This window comes from Alosa alosa, chromosome 12 (genome assembly GCF_017589495.1).
Source record: "Alosa alosa isolate M-15738 ecotype Scorff River chromosome 12, AALO_Geno_1.1, whole genome shotgun sequence".
NCBI classification, from domain to species: Eukaryota; Metazoa; Chordata; class Actinopteri; order Clupeiformes; family Clupeidae; genus Alosa; species Alosa alosa.
Window position 1 is genome coordinate 17,918,916 of NC_063200.1, and position 21,627 is coordinate 17,940,542.

Below are 21,627 nucleotides of genomic sequence, written 5' to 3' on the forward strand. Positions count from 1 at the left end.
GACAGTGATGTTGAAGATGAGACAAGGCTACTGAGGGACCTATTATCTCACCCCAGACTCTCTCTCACGTCTGGACAGTCTGCCCCCCTATACACACACACACACGTCAGACTCTTCCTCCTCGCCAGCCCCTCACCCCAGGCCTGCTCAGAGAACCACTCCGAGAACTTTCCATCACCTAGCGAGTCACCTCTAAATAAAGACCCCTCTTATCGAGAGAGTGGGCAAGGTCAGGAGTTAAGAGGACCTGGCTATCTTCACCAGAGACGCAGACCTCTCACAAGTATCTGCACTGGCTTCTGTTTTAAGGTCACCGACCCGACATTGCGGTTTCGCTTGGGAACAGGAAGGAAGCTCTTTAGACTGACTTCAACCATCATACTAAATTTGAGCTTCTGGGTGTACCAGTAGTGTTGTAAGCCTTAGAACCTTTTATAGTGTTCTGATGAAGTTTCCTTCCTATTTAGAGCCATGATCTGTGTCTTGTAAAAAAAAAGTACTTGTACATAATCAGCGGAACATATCTGTATCAATACTGGACACGTATCAAGTCTTTATTGCTAAAGCATTAGGTGCTGTAATTGTGTTACGCAATCTGTCATCGAGGATTATATCACAGATATTATCTTGTACTGTACACAAAAGCGTCCTTGATATACTTCTAATCAATTAAGGACTTACAACAAAACAAAGCAACAGGATAAAAGTAAAATTGCCAACTATCATTAAGCTACTGGACTAAGGACAAGCCTGAGCTGGACTGAACCATCTGGTGCTTATCTGGACTGTACCATTTGGACCATTTGAGCTGAGTAACAGTGGGGTTTACTATCGAAGGGTCTTTTGGGGGCGCTGGCGTTCCCCCTTCACCTTACCACTCCGCCACAGCAGCAACACATCACAGCTGGCAGTCGGGGGCATCCACGGGGGGTAACCATGGAAACGACCGTCCGTCCCCACGTGCCCTCTAATGGCTGAGTTAGCCACAACAAGCCCACCCCTGCTCCCCCAGCTCCACAACTGAAAGACCAACTAGTGGGAAAGGCATCACAACAGCTGAACTTAAAGTCAGCCCCTCTGGAGTACGATCAGTAGGAGCTACAGACAGACTTGCTCTGCTCCACATACCCCCAAACCCCCCACCACCACCACCACCACCACCCAAGTTTCTTGGTGACTCACCGCTTTGGAAACGGATGTCTTGCCTTAGGCGGCAGCCCGTCGCCATCCCCATGGATACCGTCAAGATCATCCAGTCGGAGAAGTTCCCGCGCGAGTGCCCCGTGCCTGTGACGCAGCCTCGCTTCGCGCCGCCACCCCGCGTGGCGTGGGACGGTGGCGGCCGCGGTGGCAGCTGCATCGTCAGCAGCCACGAGGGCGAGGTCATCGTCAACCAGGCCTGCAGTGACCTCGCCCTAGAACTCACCAAGCCGCCGCCGCCACCGCCGCCGTCGAGCCAGACGCCGCCACCCCCGCGGCCCCTGGTGTCCCCGCCCCACGGGCTCATGCGGCGCGAGCTGAGCGCCGGCCCCGGTGGCTTCCTGTCGCAGCGCAAGAGCAGCCTGGCCGCCAGCGTGGGCGGCCCCACCGAGATCTGCTACCACCAGTTCCACTACAAGATGGACGACGTTATCGTCAACCAGTACGTGCTGCGCTCGGGCTCCACGTCCTCGGGCTCCTCGTCCACCTCGTCGGGCTCGTCGGTGTGCTCGGGCCCCGTGATGCCGTCGTGCGAGCCGCTCGACTGCCCCACGTGCGGCCACATGTACAACTTTGCCGGCAAGCGGCCGCGGATTCTCTCCTGCCTCCACTCGGTGTGCGAGGAGTGCCTGCAGATCCTCTACGAGTCCTGCCCCAAGTACAAGTTCATCTCGTGCCCCACGTGCCGTCGCGAGACCGTGCTCTTCACCGACTACGGCCTGGCCGCGCTGGCCATCAACACCAGCATCCTGAGCCGCCTGCCGCCGGACCCGGCCGGTACCGTGCAGTGGGGCGGCGACGCCGACCGCAGCTGTTACCAGACGGTGCGGCAGTACTGCCAGTCGGCGTGTACCTGCCACCTCACCAACCCCCTCTCGTCCTGCGGGATCATGTAGATCGCGATCATCAACGGTGGCTGTGGGTGAACAAGTGCAAAGGAGAGACAGACAGAGACAGACAGAGATGGAGGGAAGGATGAATGAAGTGATGGAGTGAATGAGGGTAGATTAATGGGATGTGGGGATTGCGAAGGTTGAGATGGGTGATGAGGCCTGACTTCCTGGACGATATCCACCACCTTCCCACCCTCCCCTCCCGCCCAAAACTCCTCCATATAGACCCTGTATCTACCAAAACAAATGCTCCTTCTCACACAGCATACAACACACACACACACACACACACACACACACACACACACACACACACACATAAATACACACGCACAAACTCTCACTGTCCTTGCCAGTATACACAATGAAAAAGCTGAAGTCATTCTACACAGATGTATCTATATATGTAATAGCACATGAAGTGACTGTTAGCAGAAGCGAGCGATATCAAGCTGGACACCTATCAGAGAAACAGGGAGAGTGAAAACAGAGTAAAATAAAATAAACAGAATATCAGATAAATGTATTTTATGTATGGACTCAAAAAAAAAACAAGAAAAAAACCCATTCCTGTTCTTTCAGTCCCCCTTGTTTGGATGTGTTTGTCATCTTTCAACATGGGAATGCCAAAGGGGGTCTGTACCCCCCACCCTCTCCTACCCATCCCAAATCCTAGTTCAAAAATAAATAAAGCATAAAATAACAGAAAAAATAAACATGTGTTTGTTTGTGAATCTGAACATGCGTTCCACAGTCCTGCTGTTGACATATGTACTCATCTTTCACCTCCATAACAGCATTAGGGGCAGCTGTGGCCTACTGGTTAGCGCTTCGGACTTGTAACCGGAGGGTTGCCGGTTCGAACCCCGACCGGTAGGCCACGACTGAAGTGCCCTTGAGCAAGGCACCTAACCCCTCACTGCTCCATGAGCGCCGCTGTTGTTGCAGACAGCTCACTGCGCCGGGATTAGTGTGTGCTTCACCTCACTGTGTGTTCACTGTGTGCAGTGTGTTTCACTAATTCACGGATTGGGATAAATGCAGAGACCAAATTTCCCTCACGGGATCAAAAAAGTATATATACTTATATATATTACTTGAATCTGAACCTTGGCATGGAAGAATCGTCAAAGATAGCAATCAGTAGTCAGCAACAAGCTGGAATGCAATATACACTGTGCCATTTGTTTTTCGTTTCCTTGAAGAGTCGATAGAGTTGGGAATGGATTGCCATGACATGATATATTTGATTATGAGAGGATATTATGATAAAAAGACAAACTGCAGATTTGGTCGATGGAGCTTAAACACCATGATGCTTCCACACATTCTCATTTCTCCCAGCGTCTCCAAGGAAACCAGCAGTAGCACCAGATGGGATGGAGAGGCACTGCATAAAGTTCCTGCTGTAAGTGCTGCTCATGAAATATTTCAACTACCGTAGCTAGCTGCTTTGAAATTCTGATGCTTTATATTCTGTATAACTGGTAGAAAGTTTTCGGAAAGGCACCTGGGCTTTTAAATTAAGAAAACTAGCATTCTCCAGCCATTTGCCTGACATGAAGACTCCAGAGATGAGCATCCTTGCCTATCAATCCAGGTGCAGTGAGTCAGTGCAGAAATGCTAACAGAATCAGATTCTGATATTATATATAATATATTCTTATAATATATGATATACCATACGATATATTCTTCCCAGGAATATACATTAGCAACTAGTCAGTAAAGAAGTACCAAGGTTAAGTCAGACAAATTTATTCTGTGAAGGTCATAAGAAATAGCAGCATCATCATAATAATTAATGAACTGAAGAGTTTGCATACATTGTGCTACATGGTTTGCTTATGGACAGATGATATCATTACAGATGACAGAAATGGTAGTACAGAGACCTATAAACTTTGGACAGGTAGTGCTTTCTTTTGAAGGATCTGAGGCGTGGTCTATGTCTATATAACAATTCATTACATTTTAAAAAGCTTATGAACAGAGATAAGATTAAATTGTCACTTGTAAGTGGCAAACCACATCCAAAGCATAAATAGTACTCTTCTGGAGGATCCCCTGAAAAAAAGTACCTGGCATGTGACCAGTTCAGTAGTGCTTATATCGCTAGATTATTGCATTGCCTCAAGGTGTGTACTAGTAACCACAGTCATAACCCATCAATACCAACTTGTGGTAAAAGTGGCAGGAAATACAGTCCCCATGGGAAGACACCTGGAGCATGTCCCAGGTCAGTAGAGTCAGCCATCTTTCCAAGGCCAGCCCAGGATAGAGGAGTCAATGGGCAACTTGGGGTAGGGGCAGTCAACTTTTTTCTTCTGGGTACACACAGAACTTTGACAGTAGTACAACACACAATGTGTAAATTGTGCACTTGTAATGCCCCTCCCACACCTTTCCTCTGTAATTGTGGTGCTGGGGGATGATCTCCTAACAATCTGTCGGCCCAGGTTTAATTCCCAAAAACTGCCTTTGGGAGTCCGTGTCGCTTTGAGTAAAAACATCTCCTACTAATCAGTCACCTTTAGCTTCTTTAATTCACACCCTGCTACTCCTTAGCACAAAGTCAGTTTGATGAAATTACATGCAGATTGGACTGGGTAGGGCAGAGGAGTGGATAGGCTGATTCCAGATCAGTGATGAATGGGGTTTGGAGGGTTTAGGGGATTGCTCGCAACCATTACGTTGGTGTTGGTGATGACTTGGACCTTTTCTTGAAAATTTGCATCAGGCCTCTCAAGCTAGACTTCTTTCCCAAGCGAGGAAGCGTCTGTGACCTGTGGTGAAGAATGAGACAGATTGTTACTGATATGACCCAGACACAGACCCTCCGGTTACAAGTCCGAAGCGCTAACCAGTAGGCCACGGCTGTGGATTAGGGTAAGGTGCTCATTATAAGTGAGGCTGGAATTTGTGTAATGCAAGGTAGGGTCAGAATTTGGTTCAGGTCTAGTTGACAAGATAGCGTGAACAGTAATTGAAAGTTAGGGCTATCTCCAGTCCACACCATAGAAAATTAACCTATTTAACCTAGATGTGTGTATCAATCAATTTATAAAAAAGAGTATAATTGTTATTTTTTTATACACAGATGTGTATCTAATTCCACATATTATGAAAGAATTAACTGTGTTTTTTAAAGAACTTTCAGGAGAAAGTGTTATTAGGATAACAGTCTCCAAAATACATCAGTATCAGAGTGTGAGAGTTTCTCAGTCTGACATGGTTCACACACTGCCCTATGCAGTATGTGATATATACAGTCATATGAACAGAGTTGCGGCGGGAGCAGAAGTCTCACCTCCCATCTGGCAGGTCCTCATTCCTGCGCAGAGATGTGATCTTCTGTTTGAGGCCCTTAGCACCTCCCCAGCCCTGCCTAGCACTCTTGCTCTGCTCCTGACTCTCCTGCACACACACGTGAACAACAACATGCTAGGAGTGAACGTGTGAAACACTAGCGGGAGGACAGTGTGTGTGTGTGTGTGTGTGTGTGTGTGTGTGTGTGTGTGTGTGTGTGTGTGTGTGTGTGTGTGTGTGTGTGTGTGTGTGTGTGTGTGTGTGTGTGTGTCTGTCTGTCTGTCTGTCTGTCTGTCTGTCTGTGTCTTTGTGTGTGTGTGTGTGTGTGTGTCTGTGTCGGTGTGTGTGTGTGTGTGTGTGTGTGTGTGCACATCATAGGGTTTATGGGGGGATATTACACATATATGGCTACGTTGTAGTGTGTTAACAAGTGGTCTGACTGTAATCAGTGTGCAACCATTGCTGGAGGCATAGCACACAACATAGCACACATGTACACACATACAGTATACTATACAGTATACTGTATTTGCAAGGATGGTTGCATTCTCTCTCTCTCACACACACACACATTCCACACAGACACAAACATCGCTACACACACATGTGTACCTCACTCTAATATAGACACAGATACTGTACTTTCAGGGATGGGTGAAAGGTGATGACTACTGGTGAATAATGACCCATGAGTAAAGAAGGGAGAGAGAGAGAGAGAAAGAGGAAGACATTTTTGGAATTTCTTTCTGTGGGGCCCAATGTAATGGATTCTTTCTCTCTCTCTCTCTCTCTCTCTCTCTCTCTCTCTCTCACACTCACACACACACACACACACACACACACACACACACACTCCAACAGGAGTAAAGGGACATACACATGCTGCTGTCCTGAGTGCAGTGAGTGCCCCAGTCTCCTCCTCATCTTCCTCCAGAAGGTCTCCTATACTTTTGCTCCGCCCTCGATGATCTGTAAAGAACACACACACACACAGGTACATACAGAAATGAGTCACCACAGACACCGGTAATGAAAACAATTCCTGTACTTGGATTAGTCCTATTTACACTCTTCATCATGGAGATTTCCACTGATTTGTCACTGCATTAGTCAGAGCTAGGCTTAATCCAGAGGTGGGTTTACAAGGACAGTTCTTTTTTGTCATTCCGATTAAACTATTCCGATTGAAAAATGTGTGCCATCTGTTTACATGGGGTACGTTCTATTCCAATCAAGTGCTCTCAAGTGCTTTAGAATCTTTGATCGGAATAGCCATTGTTGCCTACTTTTCCTTGAGAAGATAGAGTAGACAATCCGATTGACCGTATACATGGCTGCTCAATCAGAGTAGGAACGGAATACACCATCTCTTTCGTTCCAATTGAAATTCTGATCGAATCAGGTATTTTTATTCCAATTAAGGTGTTAATATGAGAATTTATATTCTGATTGAGCTGTTATTCCGTTTGTAATTGGAAAAAGTGTCCATGTAAACGTGGCTCGTGTATGGGAGTCCTTAATGTAGATACAGTGCAGTACAACTAAACTACAACATACACATCACATCACAAAGAAGCACCCACCACTTTAATGCACATTTAATACACATTTCTTTGCACTTTTCAGTGACACACACAACACAAGGCCATACACATAAGAAAGAAGAATACACATAAGAAAGAAGAGGATGGACAGACAGACACACACACACACACACACACACACACACACACACACACAAACAAACACACACAAACACACAAACAAACACACACAAACACACACACACTAGGGATTTTAAAATTTCCCCATGAGAGTCCGCCTGCCTCACAGCCATATTTAGTTACAAGGCTAATGTAGAGCACCTGGATCTGATCTCCAGATACCCCCTGACTGGCTGGCTGATTGCCTTGATTTACTCTAACTGCATCAACTGTCAGGCCAAGGAGGATCAGTAATTACTGGCTTCGGGGGAGTCGACCTTCAGAGGGACAGTTCAAATTCATGGGGGAGAACTATGGCATGCCCTTCAAGCATTTATTCCAGTGCGAACAGCTCCCAAATAGACTGACATCCATTCAAATGGACACCGGATAGTGAATGGATCGGTGCACTGGTTAAGTGTCAGGTGTCATGCATGTGAGGTGAGGCATACCAGAAGGGATCCTTATAGATAGGCTTGCAGAATACATAGCGTCGACAGATAATCAGCATGGAACTGATATGTGTATTTGTGCACTTAAGGAAACTATCCATATAGGTACAGATCCCGCAATAGCACAGTCTTCCTGGATGCGTCAAAGGCTTATGATCGTATCAATCATGGGAAACTGTTTGGTAAACTACATGAGTGTGGTGTCCCCTCTTACCTAATCAGGATACTGCAGTTCTGGTACTCTCACCAAACTATGCAAGTCAGTGGGAGAGGTCAGTGGAGATGCAAGTCAGTGGGAGGGGAGTTTGCAACACCCTTCTATGTCTCCCAGTCCCAGTGTATGGAGTGCGGCAGGGCGGAATTCTGTCTCTGATGCTATTCAATCTGTACATGGATAATTTATCTAAGGGCTGTAGAACTGGCTGCTTGGTGGGGGATAGTCTCATTAATCATATGCTCTATGCTGATGATTTGGTGGTACTGTCTCCTTCCAGTGCTGGCCTGCAGCAACTTCTTAGAATATGCTCTCAATATGGAGTAATATATTACCGGTATATAGAAAGTGTGTCTATCCTTCTTTCTCATTGGCAGGTGAACCACTAGAGGTTGTAAAGAATTTTAAATATCTGGGACATATGATAAGAGATGACCTCTGTGATGATGATGATGTGCAGCGTCAGTGTGGAAAACTGTATGGGCAGGCAAACAGGCTGGCAAGCAAATTCCACATGTACACTCCTGATGATAAAATCTCACTCTTCAAAACCTATTGCACTCCACTGTATAATGCCCACCTGTGGTGTAATTTTAGTAAGTTGAAAATTAAAAAACTTCAAGTGACTCATAATGATGCACTGAGAATTGTGCTTAAAATTCCTAGATGGAGTAGTGCCAGTGAAATGTTTGTGTCTAACAATGTGGCCACTTTTAACGCTGTTTTAAGAAATGTTATGTATAGATTCATTTGCAGACTCAAAGGGTCTAAGAATATGATTATTGTGTCCATAGCTGATGTCTCTAAGAGTGACAAAAGGTACACATCTTGCTTTTGGAAACATGCAGCCTGTATATGTTTTAAAAATGATGCCTCATCTACATCATTCTTAAATGTTTTGTATTGTTTTATATTTATATGTTTCTACTGTGTTAGTGGGCATCTCTGAAAGTAGTTTTCTGGTTGTGAAGGTTTTGGCCTAGAATTTCGTTCAGCATGATGCAAGCTTCTGGCTCCTCAGATTAGTACTGTGTTGTCTCTATGGACCTTTGTGTCTTGAATAAAGTTAATTATTTTTATTATTATACTTACTGCGATATGGTGTCAGCCTCCCTGCATCCGACACGGATCGCCGTCGGAGCACGGCCAGGATAGCGTGCTCTTCGGGCAAGAGAGTTTCTTCGTCCACCTGGGTTCTTGTGTTTTCGAGTGTGTGACTGACAGACTCTGTGGTGTGCAAGCTGAAGCACTGGCTTAATGTAGAGGGCTGAAATGAGAGGGGGGGCAGGTTGGAATTTAATCAATCCATTTGGTTGATACTTTGATACTTGAGTCAAGCAAGTATCTTGGCTCTGGGTAAATCAATTGTCCATGGAGATTTAAACTGTTGTACAGTATTATATGATATTAGGCTTGGATTAGAAGCAAACCAGGTTTGTTCATTTTTATAACGTGACAAGAAATATATAGAATTAAATGAATTTCTCTTAGGAAAACAAAACTCTTCCTAGGTCAAATACAGAAAAGGGAAGAATTATTTATGAGTGGGTCATCTTGCAAACCCCAACTCCTTCCCACCTCAATACTATGTTATCTTTCCTCCATATGAGTAGTCTGCATTACTCAACCTTATTCTAAGTTCCCACCTATTGACATTTTCCATTTTCTGTCTCGGCTCTGGTTCCGACACCTACCTGAGTGCTGTGCTTTATGTTGTGGTTCTGCTGGTTCCTGAGCTGTTCTATCTCCGTCTGGAGGCTGTGGTGGCGCGTCTGCAGCTGGGCGAACTTCTCCAGCATGAGGCACACCTGCTCCAGGTAGAGGAAGCCGGGGGAGGGCTCCGCCCTACCCTCTTCTCCAGCACTAGAGGCCTGCAGGGGGAACATGGACGGCACTTACATTACATACATTTACATGTTTACATTACATACATTTAAATGTTTTTATCCAAAGCGACTTACAACAACCAAGGTACAATAAAGGTACAATGCCACCAAGATATTGCTGGTGCAGCTGTAAGTGCTAATCACATAGAATAGAATTACAGTTCATGCGAAGTTAATGAGTAGAGAACAGGGATAATCAAGATAGGGAAGTCGCAAGAGCTAGATAAAACATGTCCAGCTGTTAGCAGAGCTAGGAGAGGAGGAACGCATGGTTGCAAGTTACAAGGGTGGATACTTTCAGCACATGCCTTTCATGCCAAAACATGACATAGCATTTCAGTGATTGTTTATTTCCAGTTGTTCCTTATTGCTGTTGTTGGATGTCCCTGCAAGTGGTTTCTGTAACAGCTTGTCTTAGTGAAAGAAAGACGTGGGTCACAAACCAACTAATATTGACTTTTGACCTTGATGTCACATGGGCTTGATTTATAAGCCAAGAGCCTATGGTATCCTTTCCTTTGTGTGTGTGTGTGTGGAGGGGGTGTATCAATGTGTGACTGTTTCTCTGTACTGCATGTCGGCATGCCTAGGGTTAACCCTAACCCTAACCAGGCTCTCGTTGACTCAGCAATTGCACCATTACAAAAAAATCTCACCCTTATCCCTCTATAGCCAAAAAAAAAACACTCAACCACTAAACTGGTCAACCGCAGACTATCAATCTCCTGTCAGACAACAGGTTTCAATATCACACTCCAAACCCAGCAGACTCCAGGGCAGTAAGCCCTGCTCGATGACTCTGCTGTGGTTGTAAGTGTTTGTTGAATGACACTCTCTGTCTTCCACATGAGCGCCAGAGGCCTGAGAAGGCACGTCCAGCAATCCGCACCTCTCTATACGCAGCGCTAACACTACGCTACGCAGTGCTATCACAAGGCAGGGCAGGATTCCAAACACCCACACATTCCTCGCAGTGCGCCCAGGGGCCGTCTGGAGTCACTCCAACTATGCCCTCATCAAAGCCTGCCTCGACTCACCTGGCCTGACTGGTTCCTGCCTCGGAGAGGTTCATGTCTCTTACAAAGAAAGGATTCTAGTCAGTGTTTGCTGCGGTATAAAGGAAATGGAGACAGCTTGTGTGTCTGTTATCAATTTGTTTGTGTGTGTGTGTGTGTGTGTGTGTGTGTGTGTAAATGCTAGCTCTGTTAAATGCTTTTCCTTTCCCTTTGGAAAGCAACTTATATTGCTTTAATGCACAAAAGGCTGTGTACAAATAAAGGTTAACTTGATTTGATTTTTATCTGTGTGTGGTGTTGGTGAGGTTCTGTGAGTCTGTGAATTTATGTTAAATGACATCTGAATATGCAAATATGTCTGAGCATGTGTCTAAGGCTTAGAACCAGAGGGTCATAAGTGACCAACTTTTACAGGAGGGACAAAACACCAATTGGTTCAGTTTGATACATGTTCAGTCCTTTGGTTTTTTACTAATAACTCTAAAATTACTTTTAAAATTATTTTCTGATCCAGAGCTTTCATTTAATGTGCTACATATCTCAATTTCGGTAACAATGTCACTTATGCCCCTCTGATTCTCACCCCTCAGTGTGTGCTTGTGTGTATGTGCAAATGAATGAGTGTGTGTGTATGTTAATGTTTGTGTGTGTGTGTGTCCGTGTGTGTCTTCTATCAACACATACATACCATGTATATCTGTAAATGTGAATTTGTGTCTGGTATAACCGTTATCCATCTACTCATCTGTGTGAGAGGTTAATGACCTCTTTCGTCCTTGAGTGCATCGTAAAACAGCATTATGAAACACAGCAACTGATGGCCATTAGCTGACCACAATCACCTCACCGACACAAAGTACTGTAGCACTTTGACTTTTCCCTTCACCCTTCCATAACCTCTTAATCACCTGGCCACTTTCCAGCTTTTAGCCAATCTAGAATGATGAAAATGAATGGGGATTAGGAATGTGGATGATGACAACGCGTCTATCTCCGACGCTAAATAAATAAATGTTTGGTTTCACCGAAAGGAAAAGATTAAAGCCATGCTCTAGTCGATGGGTTGTGACATGTGGAGATTACAGTAAGTCATGCTTCCAGCAGGATCTCATATCATCGCAGCTGTGTTTGCCTTTTAAATGGAGAGCTGTACTCATTTTCCTGTTCAGTCATGTACATGGTTGGTTGCCATCAACTGCTTATGGGTAAGGGTATTTGTTATGCAATTACATGTCCTGAGAACTGTACCATTCATGCCATAAATACTTATACAAATAGGACATCACCTTAGATCGCTCCTTACACATGTCATAAGGTGAACTAGCAGCATGTTTCTGTCTTCGTTTATAGGACCATAAAGATTGTATCAGTTAATGTTTTTAATTGGATAGACAATGACCCCTAATGACAACAAACTGCAACTAATGACCCATTGTATGTTGACCTGCGCTTAGACCTCCTCTAGTTAGAACCGCAATTATGGCCTGGAGGAGACAGCCTGCTGTCTACGCATCTGTGTACATAGCAAACCAAGGTGAGAGAGATGTGTGACAGATTTGTGAAAAAATATTATTGACGTCACAGCTTACGCCACTTCCAGACATCCTGTTTTCCACAAACACCATGTGTAATTACCCATCTGCCATGGCTTCCTAAGTCGTTATGATGTTTTTAACAAGACAGATCATCTTCTGAGTGTAACAAACATTTAGTGTTTGTTTGCCTTTAAATACAGGACAGTCTGGTTTGTGGATATTACATTATTGAGGTATCATGGAAATTACCTTGACTCGACAGGCACTGAAGGATTGACATATTAGGCTTCTAAGAGCCGCTTAAGTGTTGAGTTATTGCCAGAGGGATCCTGCTCCTCTCAGAATGGGGAAATACTACTTCTGTGTTTCCCTGACAAGAATCTGAATCTTATCATGTATGAATTTGTATATTTTGCATGTTTTGTATATTATGTCTGTATTGTTTATGAAGACATTGAAGTAAAGTAGCTTATGTGAAGCTCATGAAATATTTGTGTGATCCTTTACCATGATTGTTTCTATGACAAATACATGCGAAATTGAATAACTGCAGCCCTGATTCAGCCAAACATCTTGAACACCTGGAATACAGATATGTCAATTCAAGTAATTCAAGGTATGAGGTTGTAATGTTTTTGAATGTTTTAATGTATTTCTTTCCAAGGGACATTCCATAGTTTTCAGATGACATCATTGCCCATCTTTGTCATACAGTAAAGTTAACTCACGGGGCAACCTTACTCCAAAAACCCATAAATTATGGGCCATTATGTGTATAAGTATAAGTATATATACTATTTTGATCCCATGAGGGAAATTTGGTTTCTGCATTTATCCCAATCCATGAATTAGTGAAACACACTCAGCACACACTAATCCCGGCACAGTGAGCTGCCTGCAACAACAGTGGCGCTCGGGGAGCAGTGAGGGGTAAGGTGCCTTGCTCAAGGGCACTTCAGCTGTTCCTACTGGTCGGGGTTTGAACCAGCAACCCTCCAGTTACAAGTCCGAAGCGCTAACCAGTAGGCCACGGCTGCCCCATGTGATTATATCAAATGCAGTAGGCATATTCAGTCATGTATGTAAGTTTTCAGTTGTAAGTTGTAAGTCTGTACAACCATGGCATTGGTCATTATGATACTGTACTCATTTGTTTGCTGGAGTTTTGGCTTTGTGAGTGGTCATATTAAATACATTATTTATTTTTGCTGATCACAGAACTGTTATACTGCATGTCGACAGAGCGCACATGCACACACACATACACCAACTCTCACCAACACACACAGTGGACGGTTGATGTGTTGCGCAGGCATAAACCTCCACACACACAAACGAGATCATAACAAGGCTGTTCATACCTAATGTTGATGATACTAACGTATAGAATAGAAAATTAAAATAGATACCAATGCAGAAGCCAGTAATTTGACAGTTTACCTGTGCTTGAAGCCTACTGGTCACTGGCGTTGAGGGCGCGTGAATCTGTGTTTGAAGTCCGTTACTCAGTTGTGTTGCAGGCCTGTTGTCAGGGTCATCATGGAGCCTTTCCCCTGCTGCCTGTACTTCAGTGGTCAGTGGCGACCTTTGGCCCCTAGACTCCTGTGGGCCTGTGGACGAGCATGCGGTGCCACTGCTGGTGGTGTTGCTGCGCTTTCGTGGAAGAGTGGTCTGGCCGCCTCTGGCCGCCAGCGACAAGCCGTGCCTGGGGAGCTGCCGCCTTGTCGGGTCCGCTCGCCGCAACGCCTGCTCTACTCTCAGCCCCGAGTCGACAGCACTCAGGGGCGACAGGTTGGAGCCTATTGACTGGCAGGACGAGGATGAGGAGGTCGAGGAGGGGGAGGAAGGGCAGGAGCGGCTGGAGAGGGCAGGGGAGGAGGGGCACGTGGGTAGACGAGGATGATGATCCCCCCCTGAGGCCACTGACTGACCCGCATCAGGCTCCTCGGATTGCCCTGCACCGAAGGCCTTGAGGGCCATCACGGCTATTGCATGCCGCGGGGATGTGCAGGTACTGCTGGCACTCACCAGCTCCACGCCAGAGTCCTCAGACTCAGAGCGCGCCGTGGTGCCGGAGAACCGAAGGGAGTCTCTAGAACCGCTCCTGTAGGCATCCGATGCCTGACTGCCTGGAACCACCCCCTCCACCTCCTCGTCCACTGCCACCTCTGTGCCGGGCTGTCCCGGGGAGTCCAGTGCAGGATAGCCCTCCGTCACCCAGGTCTCCAGCATGTTGCCAAAGCTCCTGTACAGGTTCATTAGCTCAGCTCACAGTAAATCACCTCCAAGTCTCTCTGGCTTTTTGTCCTCTTCTGCACACTATCCAAATCCAAAATGCACTTTTCCACTTCTGTATCACTCAAGGTGACGTGTGTTCATCCCAAGACCCAAGAGAGGGATAGAGAGAGAGAGAGAGAGAGAGAACAACAGAGAGAAAGCGTGGACGTCTGATCAGACGAAGAGCTCCGCAGGAAGTGACTATGTGACACAGAATGCCAAACATCCCCTTCTCTGCTCCGCCTTGTGCTTTCCCCAGTCCCTTTGCACCGCCTTGTCATCAATCTGCACCGACATGCTGTCTCAAATCATACACCTACACAAAAACACACACACACACACACACACACACACACACACAGAGACATGCATACCTGCGCATGCACACACACACCCACACACACTCACACATACTGTATGCACACACACTAAGACGCTCGACTTCCGCCGGTTTCAACACACACAAGGGCATTCCGATGCTGTCACATTCTCTCTTATTTAGCTGTCAGGCGTCAGCCCTGCCTGTCTGAACATCTCCCGTGGGGTTTGGTATGCATGAGCAGCGTTAGTCAGGACTAGACACAGCATGTGTGGAGACAAGAGAGACCCCTCTACTCTTATTTTTTAACCTTCTGTTTCCTCAACTACACTGTTTTACTTTGTAAACTATCCACAACTCTCTCAAACACTGTGTGTGCCCTATCACAAACGTCTTATTTTTTTTATTTCAGAGATACCACTAAACCACTGTCTTGAGCACACATATTTTGTTGTCACAATACCATGTGACTGATTCTAAACTACATCAATCTGCAGTGGAGTAGCAACCCTTGAGTTCAACCTATTCTACTCAACTACAATAATTACTTTTGGCTTTGTTTCTGAAGAGAATCTTTTGTGGTTAAGGGAAACGAAAGGGTTATTTTAGACAAAGCTTCATCTGAAAAATCTAAAATGTCTGGAACGTGTTAGAAAGAGATTCTTTTCAGGTGATAAGAATGGCATTCGGGTGCACCCAGGTGAGTGCTGAGAAGCTGAGTGGAGAAGGTGTGCAGGACACTCAGAGACACAATAACAAAGATGTAATATGATCCCTGGAGATGCCTTTTCAACCCACATGTGCATGCTAAAGTGATGTGCGTGTCTGTAATTAGGCTGCAGTCTGTAATAACCCTGTAGTTAGTCATTCTGATTCAGATCTTTTCAGAAAACCAAAAAATGTGTAGGCCTACTGTAGTCTGTTTTTGGCATAAAACTGCTGTACATGGAGTACATATGATACTTTAAATATTGCTACATTAGCTGTAGGCCCATAGAAAAAACTTTTATTCTGGTTCAGCTACTTTTCGATGCATTTTATCAGTGGGATGTTTGATCAATGAGAAAATTTTCAGTTAGGCCTATTTAATGGCCATCAGTCCAAATACGCATCAATAGTAGCCTATCTTCAGCTCTTTACGATTCAGGGTTTTAAGCATTTTACAACAGTTTTATACTCTAGAATAGACCTATAGACATAGTAGGTATAGCCTATTTTTGTAATAGATTATTTAGGCCTAAATGTATTACACTATAGGCTACATGATTTTCATTCATCATAGTCAAATAATGTGATTCTCTAAAAGTCAGACACATTTTTTGAAAGTTAGCGAGTAGGTCCAAGAAAGGCTTCTCATGTTATTGTGCAGCACAGGTAACCATGCCTAAGTAGCCTACTCTAACTAAATATAAATTGCCGAGTAGCTGACAAATAAATTATCAGCTGGTGAAAGAACGTCTCTTCATACCCCATGCTGCTTCAGACAGACTACCATTATTACGTATGAAATGATGAAATAATGGCGGTAGTGTTGGTCAGCACGCTCCCGCTGATTTTACTCACGCGCGCACTCTCACAGTGGCAGTAGCAACCAGCTGAAAACACACACGCAGGACTTGGCTCACGCATCCGGACAGGTGTCCCAGATAGAGAACTGAAAATCAAAATCTCTATCAATATGCAGGAATTCCCTCCCAAATTCAGCAAGGTCCTGGTGACACCAGACCCACAGTATATCCCTGGGTAAGTCTTTGTAGGCTACGATATTGGCAATGTTGTGTTTCTGTATCTTACATTTTGGTTAGGTTTATTTTCCATTTTACACTAACTTATGTCTCCCTCAGAAAAATGAGCCCTAAAGCCTAAATATAGCTATAGTGCCTAGATGATGGTTCACGTTATCAATAGCCTACATTATTTAGTTATTTTTGTTTTGTTTATTTTGTTTTCTATGTGTTTGAAGTTTCACACAGTGGAATGTGGCTCCTCTCGTCATTAGATAATCGCGCATTTGGTTGTATCAGCCTACACAAACGCCTCAATTTGTTCCCACCGGTTTAAGTTCTTCTCACTGGCCTTTTGAAATCCTACACTCATTTAGCCTACTGTAACGCGTTACCCTTAGCAACGGGTGCCGTCACACTGAGCTCTTGGTTGAGCCAGTGTTAACGCAGTGGGTAGGGCTGAATCATTCATCTGTGAGTTTCAAATAGGAATAGTACAAAACTGGCATAACTGAAAATAGCCTGCTATACCCTTCTGGCATACTAACCAATTAGCCTAGGAGGAGACAATGTGGAAACCTATTCCAGATAAAATAGGCAGCTGTTTATATTACAATAGACCTTGACCAAAAAAAAATAAAAGTGGTAGCCTATCATATTTGCCATTAGATATCAGTTTGTTATTTTTTTCACTCTAATTGACCTACATTTTTACATTACCATCTGGCCTCATGAATAGCCTACCACTGTAATATCCTCTTTGGCTACTGACTGCACCAGCACCAACACTGGTCACTGGCACAACACCTCTAAATGTACCCCTGTAGTTTGTCTGGTCTGTATGTTATTTCATTGCCGTCTGAATATTCTGAATGTTTGTGTTTATCTGTACACCTCTGTGCATTTGTGTGTGTGTGTGTGTGTGTCTGTGTGCACACAGCTATGCCGGTTACTGTCCGCAGCTGAAGTTTAACCTGGGGAAGACCTACGGGCAGCTGACGGCGGAGCTGCTGACCTCTCCGGATGTGCTGCGCTCCCAGCGGCTGGTGCTAAACTCGGGTCGCCTGCCCCGTGCCGAGGCGGGGCTGGGGGCCCGCGGAGAGATCAGGAGCAGCTGGCCAGGAGGACGCAGGCACATGGAGCGCATGATACCAGGATACACTGGTGAGAGAGAGGGAGAGAGAGGGAGAGGGAGAGAGAGTATGATTGTGTTTGTTCGTTTGTTCTTTGTTACAGTAGTGATAAAGCAAGAGAGGAAGAGAGAGAGTGAGAGAGAGAGAGAATGTTTGTGCTTGTTCATTTGTTCTTTGTTACAGTAGCGATAAAAACAATAATGAGAGAGGAAGAGAGAGAGAGAATGATTGGGTTTGTTTGTTCTTTGTTACAGTTATGATAAAGCAAGAGAGAGAGAGAGAGAGAGAGAGAGAGAGAGAGTATTTCATTGTGTTATAGTGGGTAGAAATAGATAGATAGAGAGAGAGAGAGAGAGAGAGAGAGAGAGAGAGAAAGAGAGTTAAATAACTATTCAGAAAGAATATCAAATGATACATTCCAGAGAAATTTGTGGGAGCAAAATTCTACTAAATGATGCAGTGTTCCAAATGCAGTCATAAATGTATCTGGTGTGGCACATTGTAATGACATGTATTTGTTTGTGTCTGTCTGTGCCTGTATCTCACTGGAAGGCTTCGTCCCAAAGAGCCAGCACTACTTTGCGCGGACGTATGCCGAAACCTGTCGTGAGGCGCTGGCCGAGTTCAAGCATGGCCAGCAGGGAAGAGTACATCTGGACACCGTTGGCCTACCACCTATGGCCACCAAGCAGGGCCTTCTCGACGTCAAAGTAGTCAATCAGCACTATGCAAACACACTTGCACATGACAGTTCCAAACACCACTTTAAAGTTTAATGTGACCGGCCACAATACACACTCACATCACTCACACACACACCCCCACACAGCCTCACAAACACCAGTGTGGGTGCTTGACTAATGAATTATAGATAGGAGGGGATTTGGTATCTGGTAAATGAAGAGGTCATGTTTTGCACACTTTAAAAGGACCCCTCTTAGTGATATTCTTCAATCAGATCACACAGAGATTTCAGGCCATTATAGTCTCACTTTGCACAACAAGCCAGAGTATGTCTCTGTGCACACAAACAGTTAGTAGTGAAAGAAGTGAAATATATAAAGTGGAAATGCTGTGTACTTGAATTCCATAACTTTCTTACAGTATTCGTAAACACTATTTACTATCACTATTACTATTTATTTGGAAACAAGGTCAAAATAATTAAAATAGTTTAGGGTGCTCTCACATTGCTGTCTAGTTTGCTGTCTAGTTTGGATTGCCTCAGGGCAGTGGAGATGTTCTACAGCATTTTTTTTATCAGTTACTATTCTTGTCTGTCTCATATGTGCATGTTTTTTCTGTGTGTGTGTGTGTGTGTGTGTGTGTGTGTGTGTGTGTGTGTGTGTGTGTGTGTGTGTGTGTGTGTGTGTGTGTGTGTGTGTGTGTGTGCTGTGTGTATGTGTGTATTCATCTGCTCCAGCCATGGAAGCTGAACACCCCGCTCCAGGCCATCTCCAAGGAGCCTGCCCCCTACGTTCCCTTGGACCCTTGGAAGCCCTGGGGTTCCCCTTACTCTATGGACGACGGCAGCCCACACAAGTACTTCATCTCAGGTACGCCACTCAGCAAGGAGCCCTCCTCACCTTTCAAGATCTCCCCCAAACACATGCACGCACACCAAACCAGTAGTTTTGCTTTATGCTTTGTAGGTCACAAGAAATTGGGTGCCGTGCAAATTTACACATCTGCATACAAGACAAAACCAAAAAGCTCGACCTGTTAATTTGCATATTAGAGTAAGCATTTTTCTTTTTGCATATTGCAATCTGTGTGTGCATAGGTGGTATCTGTTTAAGTGTGTATCTGTATCTTGTGTTTGTGTGTGTCTGTCTGTGTGTGTGTGTGTGTGTGTGTGTGTGTGTGTGTGTGTGTGTGTGCATGTGAGTGTGTTGTATGTGTGTGCGTGCATGTATGTATCTGTGTGGGTGTGCATGAGTGCATGCTTGCTTGCATGTCTGTGTGTGTGTGTGTGTGTGTGTGTGTGTGTGTGCGTGTTTGTCATATTTATTAGGTTACACTGGCTACGTGCCCAAGTCGCGCTTCCTCATTGGCAGCAGCTATCCCATCACCACCAACAAGGCACTGGTCGAGTTTGGGAGAGACATGAGGACCATGCCCTTCGCCCTGCAGGTCCCCAGTAAGGAGCCGCAGCTACTGCCGCCCACCCCCACCATCTACCACTCCCACCTGCTGCCCTCCTACACCGGACACGTGCCAGGCAAGAGCTCACACACACACACACACACCTGACACACGCATACATGCATACACTAACTACATACTGTAGAGTAGAAGTGCATGATGACTTACACACTTACAAACACAAACCTGATTTAGGCCTTCAAATTCTTACAGCAGTTTCACACATGCGAATGTCTCGAAAGTGGCATATGTCTGTAAAATGCATGTTCACATACACACACACACACACACACACACACACACACAGGTCATTTATATTCGCATACTTAAAAAAAATGCAAAAATCACACTACACACCCATACTTGAAACTAACAAGTCCCCCTCCCCTTGCACACGCACTCATTGACCTGAAGCAACAAATAAAAGCACCACACATCATCTCACCTGCATAGCCTAAGCTGGGCTAGGTTGCTGTTTATTGTATTATAAGACCTGCAATTAGAATCACTTTCAAAGCACACAAGTTGCCAAGATTCTGAAAGGGAAAAAAGTAAACACATTTAGTCCATGTTGACATTTAACATGATGACAAATTCCATTGCAGCTATACAACAGACTAAAGTATAGAATAAAATAACATCTTAACTGATTGATCTTCAACTCACTTTATTATTTTCATGTTGAGTTTCATCAGTTAACAAATAATTGTTAAATAAATGCTTCTATATGAATCTATGAATCTTTACAAATGTTCTTGTATGAATGTCTCATGATGCATATCTTTCTGAATATCCATATTTACTCTGTTTTTCTTACTTACTCTAATATATTCTGTTAATACACTGCATATATCTATATTATTCTTATTACTATTATAATGTTACTGCTACTACATTACACATATATGTACATGTTGTTCGTACATTGTTCATATTACATAGCCATATTTATTCTGCTCTTATAAGGTAACTGCTAATACACTGCACATATTTATGTTTAATTTATATTACCCTAAACCACCTTCTGTAAACCAACTGTATAATACTGTCTACACTGCATTATATTTCTTGTCCTGTCTATGCACCACCTGTCTATACTTTGTATATCACATTGCACTTTTTTGCAGCTTTTTTGCAGTTTGATGCAAACTGTATTTCATTTGTCTTTGTACTTGTACTCTGCACAATGACAAAAAGTTTAATCTAATCTGAATCTAATCCTTCACATTGACCCACAGGATACAAATTTAGGTATGGTCAAACCTTTGGGCAGCTTACCCATAATTCCTTGGGCTGCACTGACAGTAAGAGGAAGGTAAAGACCCACTGACAGCCAGACCACTGTGGCCTGAACCAGAGAGACACTCAGCTGCTGTCTCAGTAGTGACAGCCAATCTGTTGATTATTAAATGAGTTTGAATGACAATCAGGGACACTGACTGGAACACTGAATCTGTAGAATGTGTGTAGGCTTGTGTGTGTGTGTGTGTGTGTGTGTGTGTGTGTGTGTGTGTGTGTGTGTGTGTGTGTGTGTGCACGCATGTGGATATGTCTGTATTAAGGGTGATTACTAAGTGATTCTGAAGTGTTAAGGGGGGTTCACATTGTATGCGCAAGCGGCAGAGCTGCACTATGAAACACATTATTGTCACTGGCTTGCGTGCGCAAGAACCAGCCTGTCGCTGCGCTGAACAAAGCACAGAGCAAATGGCTTTTTGCCGCTTAGCTGCTCTGAACGGATGAACCTCCCTTTACGCATTTAGTTCCTTACAATTATTGAAATAATATATGTGTTATATCTGGATTGTTTTATATTTGGAG

At 44.5% G+C, this 21,627-nt stretch overlaps 3 protein-coding genes across 3 annotated transcripts in view; 2 read left to right on the forward strand and 1 right to left on the reverse strand.

Annotated features, from left to right (window-relative positions):
• Positions 1-2,412, forward strand: part of rnf208 (ring finger protein 208) — a 13,875-nt gene extending 11,463 nt beyond the window's left edge. The window contains exon 2 of the mRNA XM_048259013.1: positions 1-2,412. This exon is cut by the window's left edge and continues 68 nt beyond it. Within this exon, the coding sequence (XP_048114970.1) occupies positions 1,197-2,096 (900 nt within the window). The 5' untranslated portion in view covers positions 1-1,196 and the 3' untranslated portion in view covers positions 2,097-2,412.
• Positions 2,413-3,835: 1,423 nt separating this feature from the next.
• Positions 3,836-16,235, reverse strand: si:dkey-106l3.7. Its single transcript, XM_048258164.1, has 6 exons — positions 13,649-16,235; positions 9,466-9,642; positions 8,864-9,038; positions 6,280-6,371; positions 5,404-5,510; positions 3,836-4,879 (listed from the first exon to the last, which is right to left on the reverse strand). Exons 1-6 carry the CDS (start codon positions 14,465-14,467, stop codon positions 4,783-4,785), a joined length of 1,467 nt encoding a protein of 488 aa, XP_048114121.1. The 5' UTR covers positions 14,468-16,235; the 3' UTR covers positions 3,836-4,782.
• A 126-nt stretch (positions 16,236-16,361) lies between these two features.
• fam166b (family with sequence similarity 166 member B) lies at positions 16,362-21,239 on the forward strand. The gene is made up of 6 exons (XM_048259167.1): positions 16,362-16,547; positions 17,469-17,692; positions 18,214-18,371; positions 19,085-19,217; positions 19,676-19,882; positions 21,045-21,239. Exons 1-6 carry the CDS (start codon positions 16,483-16,485, stop codon positions 21,134-21,136), a joined length of 879 nt encoding a protein of 292 aa, XP_048115124.1. The 5' UTR covers positions 16,362-16,482; the 3' UTR covers positions 21,137-21,239.
• Positions 21,240-21,627: the final 388 nt, after the last annotated feature.

Coding starts and splice junctions, on each gene's coding strand:
- fam166b (XM_048259167.1), top strand. CDS start 16,483: ATGCAGGAATTCCCTCCCAAATTCAGCAAGGTCCTGGTGACACCAGAC. Junction 18,372..19,084: donor AGGGCCTTCTCGACGTCAAA/GTAGTCAATCAG, acceptor CATCTGCTCCAG/CCATGGAAGCTGAACACCCC. Junction 19,218..19,675: donor ACACAAGTACTTCATCTCAG/GTACGCCACTCA, acceptor CATATTTATTAG/GTTACACTGGCTACGTGCCC.
- si:dkey-106l3.7 (XM_048258164.1), bottom strand. CDS start 14,467: ATGAACCTGTACAGGAGCTTTGGCAACATGCTGGAGACCTGGGTGACG. Junction 9,039..9,465: donor ACATAAAGCACAGCACTCAG/GTAGGTGTCGGA, acceptor CTCTCATTTCAG/CCCTCTACATTAAGCCAGTG. Junction 6,372..8,863: donor GAGGCTGACACCATATCGCA/GTAAGTATAATA, acceptor TGTTCTTTACAG/ATCATCGAGGGCGGAGCAAA.